The sequence below is a fragment of the Lathyrus oleraceus genome, chromosome 2 (genome assembly GCF_024323335.1).
Source record: "Lathyrus oleraceus cultivar Zhongwan6 chromosome 2, CAAS_Psat_ZW6_1.0, whole genome shotgun sequence".
NCBI lineage: Eukaryota > Viridiplantae > Streptophyta > Magnoliopsida > Fabales > Fabaceae > Lathyrus > Lathyrus oleraceus.
The window spans coordinates 477,836,287-477,853,798 of record NC_066580.1 but is presented as its reverse complement, the minus strand read 5'-3'; the positions used below and the strand labels follow the sequence as shown (position 1 = coordinate 477,853,798).

Genomic DNA, 17,512 nt, shown 5'->3' with positions numbered 1-17,512 from the left:
TAAGAATTGATCTCTTATGAGTCCAATGATTACTCTATTTGTCCCAATTAACAATATTTAGAGTATTTAAGAGTATACGATATATTACATTCCCCCCCTTAAATTGAAATTCGTCCTTGAATTTATTCCTCTTAAAGATAAAAATACTTGTTGCATCACAGTCCTATGTCAGCACTTGACTTTGTTTCAGTTTAATCATATGGCATACTCAAACTTCTAACTTATTTTCACTGCCAACTTCCTTCCTTCATAAATTCCCGAAACTACTTAACTTAATCATAATCTTATTTCCAATATTTTATTAACTTCTAACCTTTTCCCACTTAATTCATATGACATACCGCTCTGAAACGCTTGGTCCTAGATCCCTCCGGAATCCACGACTTCCATTTCTTGTATTAAGTTAACCAACACCATAACCACGACATCTTATTCTTATTGGATAGTCAATACTTTTAGAACTTCATGAGATAATTTATCGATTCCTTGACTACACGCAATACTGGCAACTCTTCTCTTATAAATCCTTCAACAGTTGTGACAAACTTTATAATCCACCTATTTATAACCTTATCGACTTCACTTGACCTGATATTATATACTACGAGTGTATACACCCAATGATTCACTACTCTCGTACTACTCCAATAAGATAACACATTTGGCACGAGATTGTCTTACTTTCATTTCTACAAGTAGTTATCTCTCTGATCCTCCATGAAACTGCATTGTGCCCTGCTATTCATCAATCTATACTAACTAGCTCATGGGTCTTTATAAGAGATCCATATTTCCTTTGAGTACCTATTATTCTAAAGTATTCTCATAATTTTACCAAATCCACAGGTAGAACACTTTTCTTGCTGACATAAGGTGGAGAATTAGAACCAATACATGTCAAGAGATAGATACGCAAGAGTCACACGACTACGATCATAAGAGTGTACAAAATTCAGAATCATCTTATGGTGGTTCCGATTAATCAAATTTAGTCTAAAAATACATGGTTCTTATTGTCATAGTACATTCTAAGTTCTTTATAGAGTTCTGACCCACTCACAGGTTTTATTGACACGTGATTCCAACCAACTGGAGAAATAATACCAACAAGGAATTTCAAGTCATCGACGAGACAATGCTTCCAAGGAACTTTTACCAATCTAGGGTGTAACTGTGAGTTTTCCAATACTACTCACAAAGTGACTCAACTCGGTCACACATCTGGAGATAATATTACACTTCCTATCCAAAATCATTAATCTCAAATGTCATGCTCCCTCTCCCGCAATTCTAACTCATGTTCTTACTCATATACAATTTGAGTTACATGCTTAAATTTAGGAACATATCATTCCCTCTCTTTCCTGGAATTATAACTCATAAATCCTCTCAATAGGGTATAATATCATTGTATACATCAGGTACCCTCTCATAGGGTCTACCTCCAAGGCCATGTATCTAAGCGAATTATCTAGTGTCATACTATGACTAACCACTTACACTTTACTAACACATATGCAAGATACTGAATCAATCTCTTCGAGATCACCACTTGGTAAGTCTCTTCCAGATTCACTCCTTATGATTCTTATTAGTCATAATAATGATACACCTAAGACTTACTCACATCGAGTATGGCTCACTAGGTTGGTTCCCCAAACGTCTAACTTCTTTGACATCTCTACAGATGATAAACTACACAATACACCTTCAAAAATTCCAATTTCAAAACTATCAATCTGACTTGCAATAACTTAAAATTGTATTCTCAACCCTGCACATCCATAACGCTACACCAATGAGATTTAGGATATACTCAGTTCTAACAAGGTGTGAACATCATACTCCATGATCAATCAACCAAACATTACTTAGGAATATGAACAACAACCTGACTTTCAATAAGTCATTCCTACTTTTGCCAATCAAATAATATGCACTCAAGATGAACCTTAACATCCCCATACACTTATTGACCTGAATTCTCTTCCAAATCAAACATCCACTACATGCTTCATCAGATGAAGGTTACTTATGTAGATGACTTGCAACTGACAATCCTTGTCGCCTACTTATGAGTTTATACGACATAATATGTTTAACGTTCCATACTTAGTTCCATACTCAAGCTTGTCTTGTCTTCCATTGCTTACCACAGTCAAACTTCTTAGGACACAAAACTCGCTTCTCGAAATAAAGAGTGTGATACTCCACAACCATCCTAAAACAAGGTAATCAATACACATACATGTGACCAGGATGCTACCACCGCACACTTCTTAATACCAAGGTATAAATTTTTCCACTTCACCTCATACTCTAAAAATATTTGCATATGAACAATCATCAACTGCATGTTCCTATCTGAGACCAAATGAAACTTTAATAATCCCATTGTGCCTTTATCTGAAATGCATCCCATTACAATAATTGTATTGCAAGATTTACATTGCTCCCAACTTTGTGTTGCTTCTCTTCTAAGGTAATTCTCTTGACTCCAATTATAGAACCATTCTATTAAAAACATTTCTTGAATCTAAAATAATTGCTCTTTCTCTCAACACAGACCTTCTTCGGCTGATCCTTAGGTAACTCAAGAGTTCCATAACAGTCTTCTACTAACATTGAATCTTTGACGAACTATCCTGAACCCGATCTCCTTTCCAAGACTGGGTATACTTGCTTTATCTCATACCTTTTGTATGGTGAATACATGGCTCACTTGGATTAGGCAGCCATGTCCTCGAACATCTTCGTATATCTCCCGAGCCACAACCTTAGACCCTCAACAAAATGTTGAATTTCAATATCTCCCGAGCCTTCAACCATTTGGAAGGTACCATTATGAATATAATCACTGAAGTACTCTCGTTATTCCAAGATGCTCCAAGGATCTTACAAGCTGATACACTTGTACACCGCCTTGTCTCCTAGACTTGTGGCATACGTGCGACACAACCATCCTTTCTCCCCCACTACATGGAATTTCTCGTAATAATTGTTCCATATCAATATACCAATCTTTCTCTACAAACGACTCACACCTTTCTCAAAACTCCGATGAAATCATCTGATAGAAATCCTTAACTTTTAGACTTCTCTAATACTACATGACTGCTCGAACCATGAGTCACCCTGCACTTCCACATACCTGGGACACAACTCTCATTTCGACTTTAACAGAGCTCACTTTTCTCCTTACTTTCTAACTCTTGACTTGAACCTACCCTCAAAACATAAGCTCTACTAAAACTTTGGAGTCCTCGTGGTCGCTCAACCATGATCCTATCCACCACGCACATAGAATTAGGTTGAACATGCCCAATACTACATATTATGATATTAAGAGTCATGTTGGATAAACACACATATGAGCCAGGAATGGATTTACTTATAATGTTTCAAAGCTGGATCGAGAGTCGACCTACTCTGATACCAATTGTAACACCCCATATAATATACATCTAGAAAATACATTATACGAGATATTAATTTAGTACTGATACAACACAAGTGCCTAGCGGCATCATTATATACATGTCCATAAAAATAAAATACAAAGTATGACCTATGACATACAATAATGCCTAAATAAAAATTAAGACCTATATGCAATATCTTCATTGCACACAATCACAGTAGAAGATCGCGATGGTCAGAATCCTTCGAAACATCAACATACAACTTTTGTTGCATATAACCTACAAATAACACCTGAAAAACAACAATAATATTGGGGTGAGATGATAATCTCAATGAGTTCCCCTAACCTATGGGTCCACTCGGCTCTATACACTTTCTAATTGATTCCTAACTCAAGTCTTCATCTCTCGTTACTTGTGTATCACTCACACAACATAACTAAGACTTAAGTATTTAAGGGATATCCTCAATGTATTGAAACATGTACACTTGAGTTCACCAACTCAATTAAGTCACTAATCGGAAATCGTACCAAAGCATATTTCCTCGGTCAATCCTACGTCTAGGATTATCGATATTGGTAACAAACCCTTGTATCATACTTCGGTTTTATGATGGATTTTAGATTCTCCATGGGACTCTAATCCATTTAAGAACCGTCGTTCCATATGGGATTCGAACTCATTTCAAGCCTTTTCCTCGTATCAGACTCTAACCCACTTTGAGGTCCACGTCATCTATGTGACTCTAACCCATTTGGTTGATGCGAATAAATAATGCATGTATCCCAATTCTTACTTTTCATAAGCATCATAATTTGGTACGGGCACGATAATGAGGTTGTTTCTGAATACATGACTAGTTCATTAATCGCAACGTGATTGTACTCATCAATCACTAGGTGATCACATTAACCAAGTCTCATAACATCAACTCATATTCCATACAAACATATTAATTTGTGACTAAGCTACAGTTCTAGCATCTATTCCTCCACGGTACATATCGAGGTACCTAAATCATTTTGATAATCTAAGTTATCTTCCTGGTTAAATCACCTAGTTATTCTCCTAGATTTCCTCACTCATCATCTAAAGTCTTAATCATATTATACATACACACAAGCAGGCAAATCATAGTAAGAAAATATGCACAATCAACACAAACGACAATTCATAATATAGCTCATAGCATGATTCATAAACATTCCTAACCAATTCATTATCAATATCCAAACAATAATCATGGCACAAGCATGATTTCTTCTCACCAATTGATGAGGTGTTGGACCAACTTTCTAATATATACGACCTCACATTAATCAGAGCTACCATTCCCATTTTATGGTGGAAACAGGGAATAAAGTACTTAGCCAACTTCAATCTCATAATATCATACATAAAGCACATATGATAATATAACATGGTACAATAACCGTAGGCAAGGCTATCACACAAACAATCAAGTCATAGTATAATTCATAACATATTCATCATAAGATTTATATGAACATATCTAATGATTCAATATTAACCTAAACATGAATCTAGGTTAAAACATTTAATTTCTCATGCAATATGATTGATTAATATCAATTTAATGCATACATATCATGGTACAAGTTATACGACTTTTAGGGTAGTTCAGAAACATGGAACAAATGGGTTTTGGAAAATTGTAGGGCAACCAATCGATTGTTATTAGAGACCAATCGGTTGACATGAACTTCCTGCCAAATTTTCACAAAATAACAATGGACCAATTGATTGGTCCAGTGATGTAATTGATTGTCATGAGTGCTTTTTATTCTTTTTAGTTTTCACCTTTTCAAAGCAGAACCAATAGATTATTTAACAGAAGAACCCAAAACCAATCGATTGATTTGTTTCTCTTCTCCCCTAATACCTCTTCTAAACATCTTCTCTTCCAAAATCAACCATACTAAACCATTCCAAAACATAAACCCCACAATAATAAAGTGATTAGGAGGTATAACTTCAAGAAACAAAACACACATGCAAACATGTAATCAAAGAAGACAATAACAACATCATAGTATCAACACATAGTGGCAAGGACAAGTCTGAACAACAACAAATTCATCATGGAATCAACACAAATCATAGGTTTTTTCCTCTTTCATGCAAATTCTCCCAAGAGCTAATTCTATCTAAGAACTCACCTTGATAGACGAAGATGTTGGAGAAATTGAGATGATTTGGTGGTGATGATGATGATTTCCCATAGCCTTGTTCTTCTTCCTTGAGTTCTCTATTCTTCTTTCCTTCTTTCTCTTTTCCTTTCTCTCTTTTTCTTTTATCTTCTTTCTCTTTTCCTTTCTCTCTTTCTCTTCTCTTTGTTTTCTTTTCTTGATAGATACAAGAAAGGTGTCGTAGGAAATCTATATATCTCATGGAGAAGTGTGGTAGAGAAAAGAAGATAAATATGTAGGTGAGGATAAAAGTCGGTAAAGAAAATATCTTCAAGTATAGATATTTTATCTACTCGAGTAATTGGTCAATTATTAATGTTACCAAAATGTTCCTTATTGTAATTATTAATAAATGTCAGTCTCTTTTAATAAGAATTGATATCTTTTAAGTCCACTAATCACTCCATTTGTCTTAACTGACAATATTTAGAGCACTTAAGAGTATACGAGATATTACATATAACACATTAATAACCTATAACTATATATCCAAACTTTCCTAATTAATCTTTACAATCGATTACATGTGAGTTGTCTAATCAATTAGAGCGTTTTGCTAATCGATTAGACAATCAATTAAGTCCATGGATCATTTCCTTTCTTGATATTTTCAACTACTATATAAAGAGGGTCTTTCTCACATCATATCATATCACTTTCCAACATTTTCATATTTCTTTGAAATTTCTCTCTTTATCTCACCTTGGAAAATATTTTTTATTCACTTTTGCCTTAGTGCTACTAAGTGAAGTTTTACTTGTGAGGAATATATTTTTGTAAGTAGTCGTTCTGATCGTTTATATTCCTAAGAGTATGATACCTTTAAGAGATAGAGTTTGATTCTTGAGATCAACTTTATGTAATATCTATTATTGGTTTATCAAGCTTAACAAGAAAAAAAATTGTTTTGATTATTGAGATCAGTCATAAATCTGTAAATGATTCAATAGCGTAACCTGTGTAAAAACGGTCATTTGATTGAGAATAAATCTCTATTAAAGATTTGTGTGCAAAAGCTCAAAATTTATAATGAAACTCTCAAAAATACCTCTTCGAAACATGACTATGTCAACATTCAATCAAATTTGTATATAAATATCTAGTGCAATCTTTCCAACCCTATTGGTTTACTCTTTTACAATTTACTTTCATTATTTAAATTTCCAGTGCAATTTCTCACATAAAATACTCTTCATAAAAAATTTAAATAAAAAATTAATTTAAATAGTTATTATTAAAATACTATTTTTAATATTTTATTATTTTATTAAAAATAATATATTAAAATTTCAAAAAATTATTTAATTTTGAAACTATTTCACAAATAACTTTTTATAAAAATCATCGTTGAAATGTAATTTTTTGAAAAAATGAGTTCGACCTGTATGTTTATATAATAAGATGTCAAATTAATCAATTTTTTGAAATTTTATAATATTTAAAAAACTATTTTATAAAATCAATTTTTAATAATACAAAAAAAGTCATTTTTTTAAAATTACAACGAACATGCAACACTTGCAAGGAAAATTCCTATGTCAGAATATCATTAATCACCCACAATCCAATTCAATGCAAAAAAACAGAACTAATAACGTGAAGAAGACAACATTATGAATTTCAGAGAAAAGTTGTATGATGTAATAAAACTTTTTTCAAAAGCAGATATTATAAAACTTGAGTGCTTTATACATGTTTATATTTATTTTAAAGAGCTTTTTTTGGTCTTTTATAATTTACGAGATATGTAATTCAGTAAGAAACATACCTGAAAGAGACCTCCCCCCACCCCACCCCCATATTTTAGTTGCATACACCGTAAATATGACTAATATTATACAACTTAATAAAAGTACAAGGCAGGGAAAACTGTATATTGTTTTGGTTGAGTCAGTTTGTCTTCAATTTGTGACAGTATCTGATCCCTCGTTTTTGAAGCGCTCTAATATTGAACTGCAGTTGTTCATTGTGCAGGCATCAAGAAGACCATGATTCCAAAGTTTGATCATGAATAATGTCCAACACCTGAATATGAGAATATTTAAAAAAATTGGCAGGGAAACTACAGAACTTAAAGAACTAATAGTGAAAGAAAAGAACAGAATGAGTACCAATGTAGAGCTCGGGATGAGATCAGCTCTTCTGCATGATGCTTCGAAAATGCCTCACAAGCCCACGGCATATGACCATCAGCCAGTACCCTACACCACAGTAAAAACACAATAAATCAACAATAATCATGCACATGATACACAACATTTGGTTTACTTATACTGCAACAGCAAGTAAACTAGTAAATCATAGTATTATTAAAGGGGAAAAGAAACAAAAGTAAAATATTAATATCATGGCCATCATTGGACACCTTTGTTTCTTCATAAAAGAGTTCCACAGATTCATGAACTCCTTTTCATCTTTGGAAACATCCACAAAATCATCAAGCATCTGCAACATCACGGTTCAACAATAAACAACAGTTTTGAAATATGTAAAAGAGGAAAAACAAGGTTTTGAAATATATTTTAAGCCTACCCTTCTATCTTCCAGGTTAGCAACTGCATCATCCACTTCATCTTCACTATCACGATCTGATACCACTTGTTCTGGTGCCATGGGCTTCAATTAACACACAACAAAATAATAGATGGACTTAGAAACAAATCAAATTTTTCATCTTATTAATCGATATAAAAAGTGTAAGCTAGACAATATGAAAATTGTATGGATTAAACCATACATTATATTATCTTATTAAATCCAAAGATAAAATTGAATTTCTAAAACCTAGTAGTAGTAATTGGTAACTACAAAATGAGGATAATCAGTATAGTATTAAATCCATATAAGGGTTAAGTCCATATAAGGGATGCGAGATAGCTGTTGAACAAAAAAAAGGAAGGGGTATCTACAGTTATAAAATCAAAAGACTCTGTAATTCACTTATAGAAATTAACTTCTCCATAAAATAATCCATGCACCAAACATGTTACGAGGCACATTAAGTGAATAAAAAATCAGAGAGATCTAAGATAATTAATTACCTGAACTCTATGTGAGTGAAAGAACTGCCTCTTCTGCAGGAGGATACGACTGGAGAAACAATTTGAAAAAATGAAACAAAATGCTCATATCAGGACTTCACAAGATTCAAAAACAAAATGATGAGGCAACAGTATGAAACTTCAATCACAGAACATGGCTGACAGGAAATTAATACAGAATACACAAATCGTACAGCTCAAAGAGGCATTTGGCTTTGTATTATCAACAAATATCGAACATTTTTTAGAATTTAAACGAATACAATTTGATGCTTAAAAAATTACCACATCTATCAGCAACTACACACTTACCCATATGCATGTGACACAGAAACCAATGTTTAAAAACCGTACTTAACCGACCAGCACCAGCTCAACCATTTGACAATAGTATAAATGAACTTGATTGAACCACAGTAGGTTTTACCGTTTTTTTTAAACATTGTAGAAACCAATTATATTTCAGGGTTGAACCGATTGAACTAGCCCAGAGGTTTTGTAGGTTCGATTCCCAGTCCGGTTATTAAAACATTGGTAGAAACTAATTATATTTCATTAAATGAACAGCTAAGCAATAATGTAGATAAATTAAATAAAAGAGAATTTAAAATAGTCGAATATGATAAATTCATTTAAAACTGAAGTTTAGATCTTCAAAAAATACACAATAGGAATTATTCCAAGATAAGAAACAAAGTTTTGCGAACATAGTCAACATACTTCTTTGAGTCTGAACGGTCCGCATTTAATTTCTTTGCTTTAGTAGGCAAAGCAGGATCACTTCTATGTATTGATTTGCCACATTCAGGGTCCTCAGAAGATTGGGGCATGGCAATTGAAACACCTGTAATGTTAACACTAGAATCTACACGTTCCAGGTGATCCGTGGTGCTAGGATGATCAGGACCAAATTTTACCCCGCCATTTCCCTCATTTTGCAAATCAGTGTGAGATGCTCTAGACATATTATCCCCTTTGTGGGACAGGATATCTACAAATAATTTTGGAATTTCAGTCCATTTCACAAAGAATATATGGGAAATGAATGTTTAACATTACTCTTAATTAACAAACTTGAAAAAAAGAGTGGGTATCCGTCCCCTCCATATACTACAATAAAGGAATATCAATGCATTGGATCATAGACAATTTAATGTGCTTTAGGCCCTCGTTATACTGTCTTTGAAATTGTTTCTTGTATACTTATAGCAGGAAAAAAATATACCATTGTTTTTCTGTGGTATCCCATTCTGTGTGCCTTCTGGTGAATCCAACTTCAGGAACTTTACATTGGCGTGCTTCTCATTTTGAACAGAGTCTTTTTCTCTGCGGCGCTTTAGAGGTCTTGAACTGTATAGTTTGTTAAATAACTTAAGAGTCAACGGTTTTAAAAATAAAATAAAAAATTGATCAGTGACTGCTTTAGATATAAACAACTAACCAGAAGAAGAAGGTTTCTGATTGTGGAGTTACTCCATCAGCAACATTCTGCATGAAAATAAATGGCATACATGTCATGTCAACAAATTAAATAATTAACAAAACCAAATCATACACTTTAAATGAAGAATCCAATCAAGTAGTCATTCAAAAAGGAAGTTTCATTAGTCAATCTTAGTAACATGATGACACATTTGACACATGTTCTGTTGAAAGTTTCCAGGTATGACAGACTAGTGCTAGGCCATCTTTAAACTGGCATGCTTTGTTCAGCATTTGCCTAACACACCTATATCAATACATCAGGCAACCGACACATTTTGCAGCAGCAAGAAAAAAAGGGACAAGATAAACATGATCTGCATCTGATCCTGGCATGAGATATAGATCCATATTAAGGTCAGAGTCACTTCCCTATGGCAGTGGAAATTGATACCATAAAAAGATGTTCTTTAATTATAGGACACGTTATAGCATTTCATCATCAATACACCGATAAACCTAAACAGCTCCAATAAAGCTAAACTACTCTCAGCATTTTTATCATAATCATTGCAGAAACAAGACTCTATGGGATACATGTTGTCTGAAGTCATTAGGAATAGGAAGAGAACACCTCTGTTAATCATACAAGGGAGAAATAAATGTATTACTAGGCTAGCTCTTAGTTTTTAAATAGTACCAGTGAGTTACTTCTGAATGTAATCAACATTCAACGGCAACTAAATACAACTTACAATCCCTAGCAAAAGAATACATTTGACCACAAATCCAATTTCAGAAGGTTCTGACCTCGGATCTCAATATGTCAATTTTCACAGAGACGTTCACTGCTTGGTAATCATCGGTAACCTATAAAAAAGAACTAGTTTAAAAACCATTTAGAATAAATCAAATATTTAATAGTTGATTTTATAGGTACAGCTGCTAACCCAGAACTCAAAGTTGAACAGATCATGTGATGCACAAAGATGTAAACGCAAGCCCTGCACAAATAAACCGAGGTTAAAAAATTTGGCAAAGAAAATGGAAAATCAAACTATTGATTTTGAGAAAATGTGAAACTTTGTCCCCGTTTACTTTGTGAAAACATGATCAACTTTCATTTCTTAAAATTTGTGTTAATTTTACTTGCTAACAAAGAGATACTAGACTCTTAAAGTGATCAAGTGTATGCATTTTTTAGAAACAATGAAAATGCCAAAAGAATTTTTTATTTTTTCCAAAAATGCATCGTCTCTGACTAGCATTTCATCTTCTTTCCCTCACATTGTTCATTTTAAGAGTCCCACATCTTATTGGCAGCTAAAATGAAAGAAAAAAAATCACAAGGTAAATGGAGCCTTAACAGACTAGGTCATATAGCTCTAGTATAAAACTGAATTGAACAAATAGCCAAAAGAAAGAGTGTCAAACAAGTCATCATCAATTTGTCTTGTTAAGTTATAGCACGAATTAGGAAAGTAAATCTTTTTATCATAAAATGAGCAGGTTGAGATGGATAAAAAATATTGAAATTCTGCATCCAGTTAACATTCCCAATACTACCAGATGCAAGTTTGAATTTACTTTTATGAGAGATAAAAGTGAAGCTGGAATTTAAAGTTTTCATGAAGAGAGAGCAATTTATTTTAACCTCAAATGTGTTATTCAACTTACTGTAAATATATCCACACATAAATAAAACACTTTAATTCAACTCACTTTTAGCTAACATCAATATTACAAAACCAGTTTATTTTAAAAAATAATTATCAACATTGTAGAACCAATCACAAACTACATAGACTCATCCATTTTTCCGTGAAAATAGTTTTCGAATTTTTTTCTTAACTTCCAACAAAGCAAAAAGGGACAACAACCTCCCTAATTATTAAATTATGAATGAAACAAGCAAATACTATAATACAAACCACAGCATATATACCTTAGAGCTCGCACACTGCATTAAGCAAAATGGACAAGAAAAGTCTTCAGTCACTACATTTGGAAGGAGTCAGGAAATGTATCAGAACTAAAATCATTTTTTATATGAAAGAAATAATCACAAGAGAGAATAAAATGACAGAACACTAAAATAAATATAAAAGAGCAATAAAAATGATAGCTCAAGAGAGTAACATTTACAAAATCTTATTCGTACAAATTTAAGGTAGATATACAGTACTGCACTCGAAAACTATCCGCCATAAGCATCTCTGGCAAAATGTTGACTAGTTTGATTGCTCTCAAAAAATGTACTCATCATAGGAAGGCAGTGGTAACAGTAAGATGCATTGTTGAACATAGTGAGTAATAATTAGATTAGATAGTACCTTCAGTCTTTCGAAGCATGTTGTAACAGTCCCTATAGTTGAAAATCACAATTCCTGCTCGCGACCTTCAAGATACACATAGCAGAACAACTCATTTCGTTAATCGTTACTCCAACAAACATTCAAAAGGATTACCAGTTGTTGAACGTAAATTTTGAAAAAGACATTAGGTGCAGATTACTTAAACTAGGAATCAATCCACCCGCCAAAAGTATGGAAATACTAATCAGCATAGCCTGTGCCCCTCTAAAAACTTATCCATCTATTTTTGCAGTTTGGCTTAGTTGCTCATAAAAAAGACAATTTCTTACACAAATCACTTGTCAACAATTGAATACTAATCACTTGTCAAGGGAGTCCAAGGCACTAAAGTGGGCACCACAAGCAACCAGCACCTCACTGGTTAGGGAGTTGACCCCTCGGTGTGGTGCATGCCACTGGTGTACACTAGGCATGCCCTTCACAGTTCAAGTGATGCATGTCATTAATGTCATGCTCATATTGATAGCAGTAAAATTTCCTTCATGTCATCATGTCAAAGAACTGTTTGATTCTGTCTTTGAGACTAGGCTCGAAATGCAACAAGCAGTCCAAGATTTTGTATATGGACCATCTTATTGTTTTATTTTTACCATGAATAACATGCTTGAGTAGTTAGTTTGTGTAGAAAATTAAAGCAAAATAACCAAACAATGTATTGTTTTCTTTTTTTCTTAATGTTAACAGTAACAGCTTTCTTCAGTGACCCATATGCTTTTTTGAGTTTGTTGCCTCAACTACAGCTCCTTAATGAAACAATGCATATTACATAAGATAAATATCTGAAAATTGTATTTCCTATTTTTATAAGCAAAGGGGCTGGTTTCTCTTCAGTGACCCATAAACTGATGAATTATATAATGTTTTTTGTTTTTTTCTCAAAAAAAAACACAGATTTGTTGCCTTGCATGAATCCCCGGATAATTAAAGTCCAGCAGCACAACTCTTAAAAATTATGTTGAGTTTATAAATTAGCAGTAAATACAGAAATGGTATAAAGAGTGATGTACTTCAAAAATGGAATGATGAAACTAAAAACAAATTAAATAATACGTGCATATAATAGTTGAAAGATTTACCTCCTATTGCGCCTTGCTTTGATTTTATAGCTCAAACATTTCTTTCTAAAACTAGGCTGCAAGTGAAATGAAATCCAACCATGTAAGTATCAATCAGTAGATTTTCATTCAATTTTTAAGAGTAACATTCAAACCTAGAATAAAAGCATCAAACAAAAGCTTAAGACCGCTTCAAATGTTCAACAATCAGAAAAAATCAGCCAGCTATATTTCATCTAGGCATTCGGTTACAGACACCAGAAACAAGACACATCGACACCGGTGTCAGTGTTAGTTTCAGACACCGACACTGACATGCATTTTTTAGAGGTGTGAGTGTCACATAGATAGCAATCCATAATAGCTAATTCCGTTAAGTAAATCAAATTATCTTCAGTATTTAAGTGCCATAACCGGAAGAAAAAATAACACAGAAACAATAAATGGTGTTTATGGCGCATAATTAATGAGAATCGAAAAGTAAAAGACACTGATCATATCACAAAATCAATACAGAGATATAAAACAGCAATATAATTTACATTGTGAAGAAAACGACGGTAGATAATATTGTAGTATTCAACAGGCTTGCAATAAATCAAAAGACTCTCGTCAGCTGAAATTTCTTCTTCGGCGGAATTATGCACCGGAGAATTTTGCCGGCACATGTTGAAATGCCTCTGATGAAATTCAACACCTACAAAACACGAAATCGAAATCAAATACACATTGTTACACCTTTCACGCAAACGAATATACTATCTCAAACACAGTTAGGTAAAACAAAAGGTTTATTGTAAAGCTTATTGCAGCAGAAAACGAAGTAATCGATGTGAGAGAAGCTTACGAAGGTGAGAGAGAACGAGAATGAGCTCTTCTTCGTAGACGATGACGAGATCTGCGGGAAGTGTTTTTTTTTTTTTTTGCTATAAGGGAAGGGTAGTAGGTATATGTATTGGGCTTAGTTTGTTGGCCCATCTTATGGGCATTATTTCTAGATATTTATTTTCCCATTTCCATATCTTCTCGCAAACCTTTGTGAAAATTCAAAAATGTTCAAAGAATTCAGAAATGTATCTATTTTTTACAAAATTGCACGCAAACGAGTGAGTCATTCTTATTATATTTAATTTTAGTTTGGAATTGCATCTTCGAAAGTGTATCTAGTATAATTCGGAGATACATATCCGAAAATGGCCATGATAATTCAAACCAGAAACAAAGACCGTAAATTAAAACACTTAACATTACACTCATAGTTGTTAACATAAATTTAACATCACATACCGTTATAAATTGGTAGTTTCGAACATTGCAATAATATTGATAATATCGTCACGAATCTTGCAATTTTCGCATCCATTTAAATCGGACCCTTTGATACGTAACGGTAAAATGTATTATACATGACCTTTAAATATTCATATGTCTTTAGTTCAAAGTTGGTGAACTGTATCTTTCATTCGTTGTCAAACGAGGATGAATGATACTCAAGCTTGACAACTCTCTGATTATCTGAATATCGCATGAGTGTATTCAGTTTGGATATTAGATCGGTGAGAGGTGTGTCATCAGTGACCCTAAATTGAAATGTCGGCTTTGCGCCATTGAAATACACAAATGTAAGGTGGGGATATGCATTCATTCTCTGGTTGTGGTGTATTTTGTAGAAAATATGAGATGAAAGATACCCTATTTATATAAGTTTTTGGTCACTTTGGACCTTAGAAACTTTATCATGTCATCAGAGAGCTTTTCGAAGATGCATCTCTGGATAAACCATATTTTTTTACAAAAAAAAAGGTCTTTACGAATATGCACAACCGTAAACTACCTTGTTGTATTTTTTTAAATTTAGTATGGAATGTATCTGGATATGCATATCTGCTATCACCCTGAACCAGAATCACAACAAAAACTGTGTAAACAAAAATATAAAATGCAAACCATAAAATTTATAAACTAAAATAGCCGATATTTACACCATCATTGCTAAATATATATTACTTATGTATTAAATCGTATCAAGATTACATCGTTGACGACACCATCACTACATCCAATTTTACATCATTACTTACAACAGCTTTGCGAAACATATTCGGGTGCAACATATCTAATACAAACCAAAATTAAAAAATGGTTTTAAAAACTTACAGTAGCAGGAAAATTCGGATATGCACATTCGAAACATTACCATGTAAATTTAGATATGCACATATGGACTCAACGTTCATTTTTCATCTCAGATAAAAGATTAATGCAGCAATGAGGGATGAAATGAGTGAACTTTACCTTAAATTACAACTTCTTTTGCTCCATTTGATGTGATAAAACACAAGAATGATGATTTAAAGTTAAAAAGTTGATTGAGAATAGATTTTGATAAGGTTTGGGGTTATAGAAATGATATCGAGTGTGAGAGAGATGATCATGCAAGATGGTGATATATTCAATTTCCCGCGTGACATTTTTGGATATGCATTTCCAAAAATGACACTGAATGGTTAAATAAATCAGTTCAATGAGAAGTACGAAGTAAATGAGATTCAGGATTATTTTTAGAGAAGTATCTCTGAATACACCCTAGAAAATTTTGCATATGCATCTTCAAACAAATTTCAAAAAAAAAAGGGTGGCTACATGATTTACGAAAGATAAGGTATTCTAAGGTGTTTTTGGATATGCATCTCAGAAAACACATGAGGGTAAATTTGGGTTTTCAGTGGTGTGAGTCACGCCCTAAGGGTGGGAAAAAATCCCTTATTTTCCCCACACCCTTGTGAAAAACAAAAAATGTCCATTAGAATTCGGAGATACATTTTCGTACGCACCTCACTTCATATTCCATCCATTGCTAAGTGAATCACACCCTTAATTTGACAAAAAAATAGTAGGAAAATGCATATCCATAACAACTTACGGAAATACACTCTTGGACAGAGTTTGAGTCAAATACGCGCCATACTTTCCTCCTTCCTCGTTTTCAACAAAATCACTCTCAATAACTTCTCAAGCTTCTTTATTAAAGTGCATTTTCTACTCCATTCAATCCAAGTGGTTTTTCTACTCCATTCAATCCAAGTAGTTTATCAATTACTTCTCAACATTCATTCATTCTAAGTGACTTAACATCAACTACACATTTGGTAAGTTTTTCAATCCAAGTTTTTTTTCTTTTTTTTTCTCTACATGCATTACAAAATAGGAACATTAGGTTGTGTAAGAAACATCAATATATAGGTAGTTACACTCATTTTAGGTAGTTTCATGAGCAATATGTTATGTCCCATTTTCGTTTCCTTGTGTTTTTGCCATTTTTGCATTTTCTGAGTTGCGGGAAACTATAAAAGCGCACTTCCATATTTTTTTAGTACTTCATTCTAGGAATAAAGTTGCACTTCTTTATTATGTATTTCTGCATTGTTTGGTTTGATTTTGAATGTCTTTCCTCTAGGCTTGATTTTTCTCTTCTGTTTTTTCTAGTTTAATTATAGGTAACATGACTGACAACCAAGAACGATTGAGGCACGATAAAGTGCCTTAATATGCATTTTTTCATAGGGAAAATCCTGACCCTCACAAACACTGGTTGATGTCAGTTCATTTGATGTGAAAGCATCAACTTCTAGGGTTCATGTGTTTCTGACTTTATCTTCTTGAAGGAAGATGTCACTTTGTTGTTGTTTCGTAAGGCCCACTAGCCCAAGTTAATGCACTTGTTATTGATGTTTCCATTCTTGAGGAACTTGGATGAGGCTCATACGAAACTTCACTACTGCCTTTGTATGCAAACCATGTTGCTAGGCCGGTGTGGAATGAAGAGGTAAAATTTATCTGTATATATTCTTTGAAACATGTGTTATAATATTCAAACTTCCTGACAATGATGTATTTTTTGTAGTATTGTGATGCTTTAAAATGCATCAACCATGGTAGGAAGATTGTGAGGTTGCAACAGCCCGAACAACAATTGTTTCATGA

General features: G+C 33.3%; 1 protein-coding gene across 1 annotated transcript; it reads right to left on the bottom strand.

Moving 5' to 3' along the window:
• Positions 1-7,276: 7,276 nt before the first annotated feature.
• On the bottom strand, positions 7,277-14,519 carry LOC127120582 (polycomb group protein EMF2B). The gene is made up of 15 exons (XM_051051056.1): positions 14,376-14,519; positions 14,071-14,225; positions 13,550-13,605; positions 12,432-12,496; positions 12,044-12,096; positions 11,049-11,102; positions 10,909-10,968; positions 10,118-10,164; positions 9,902-10,026; positions 9,397-9,667; positions 8,677-8,725; positions 8,168-8,251; positions 8,001-8,080; positions 7,747-7,836; positions 7,277-7,660 (listed from the first exon to the last, which is right to left on the bottom strand). Exons 2-15 carry the CDS (start codon positions 14,194-14,196, stop codon positions 7,537-7,539), a joined length of 1,284 nt encoding a protein of 427 aa, XP_050907013.1. The 5' UTR covers positions 14,197-14,225; positions 14,376-14,519; the 3' UTR covers positions 7,277-7,536.
• Between the last annotated feature and the right edge of the window lie 2,993 nt (positions 14,520-17,512).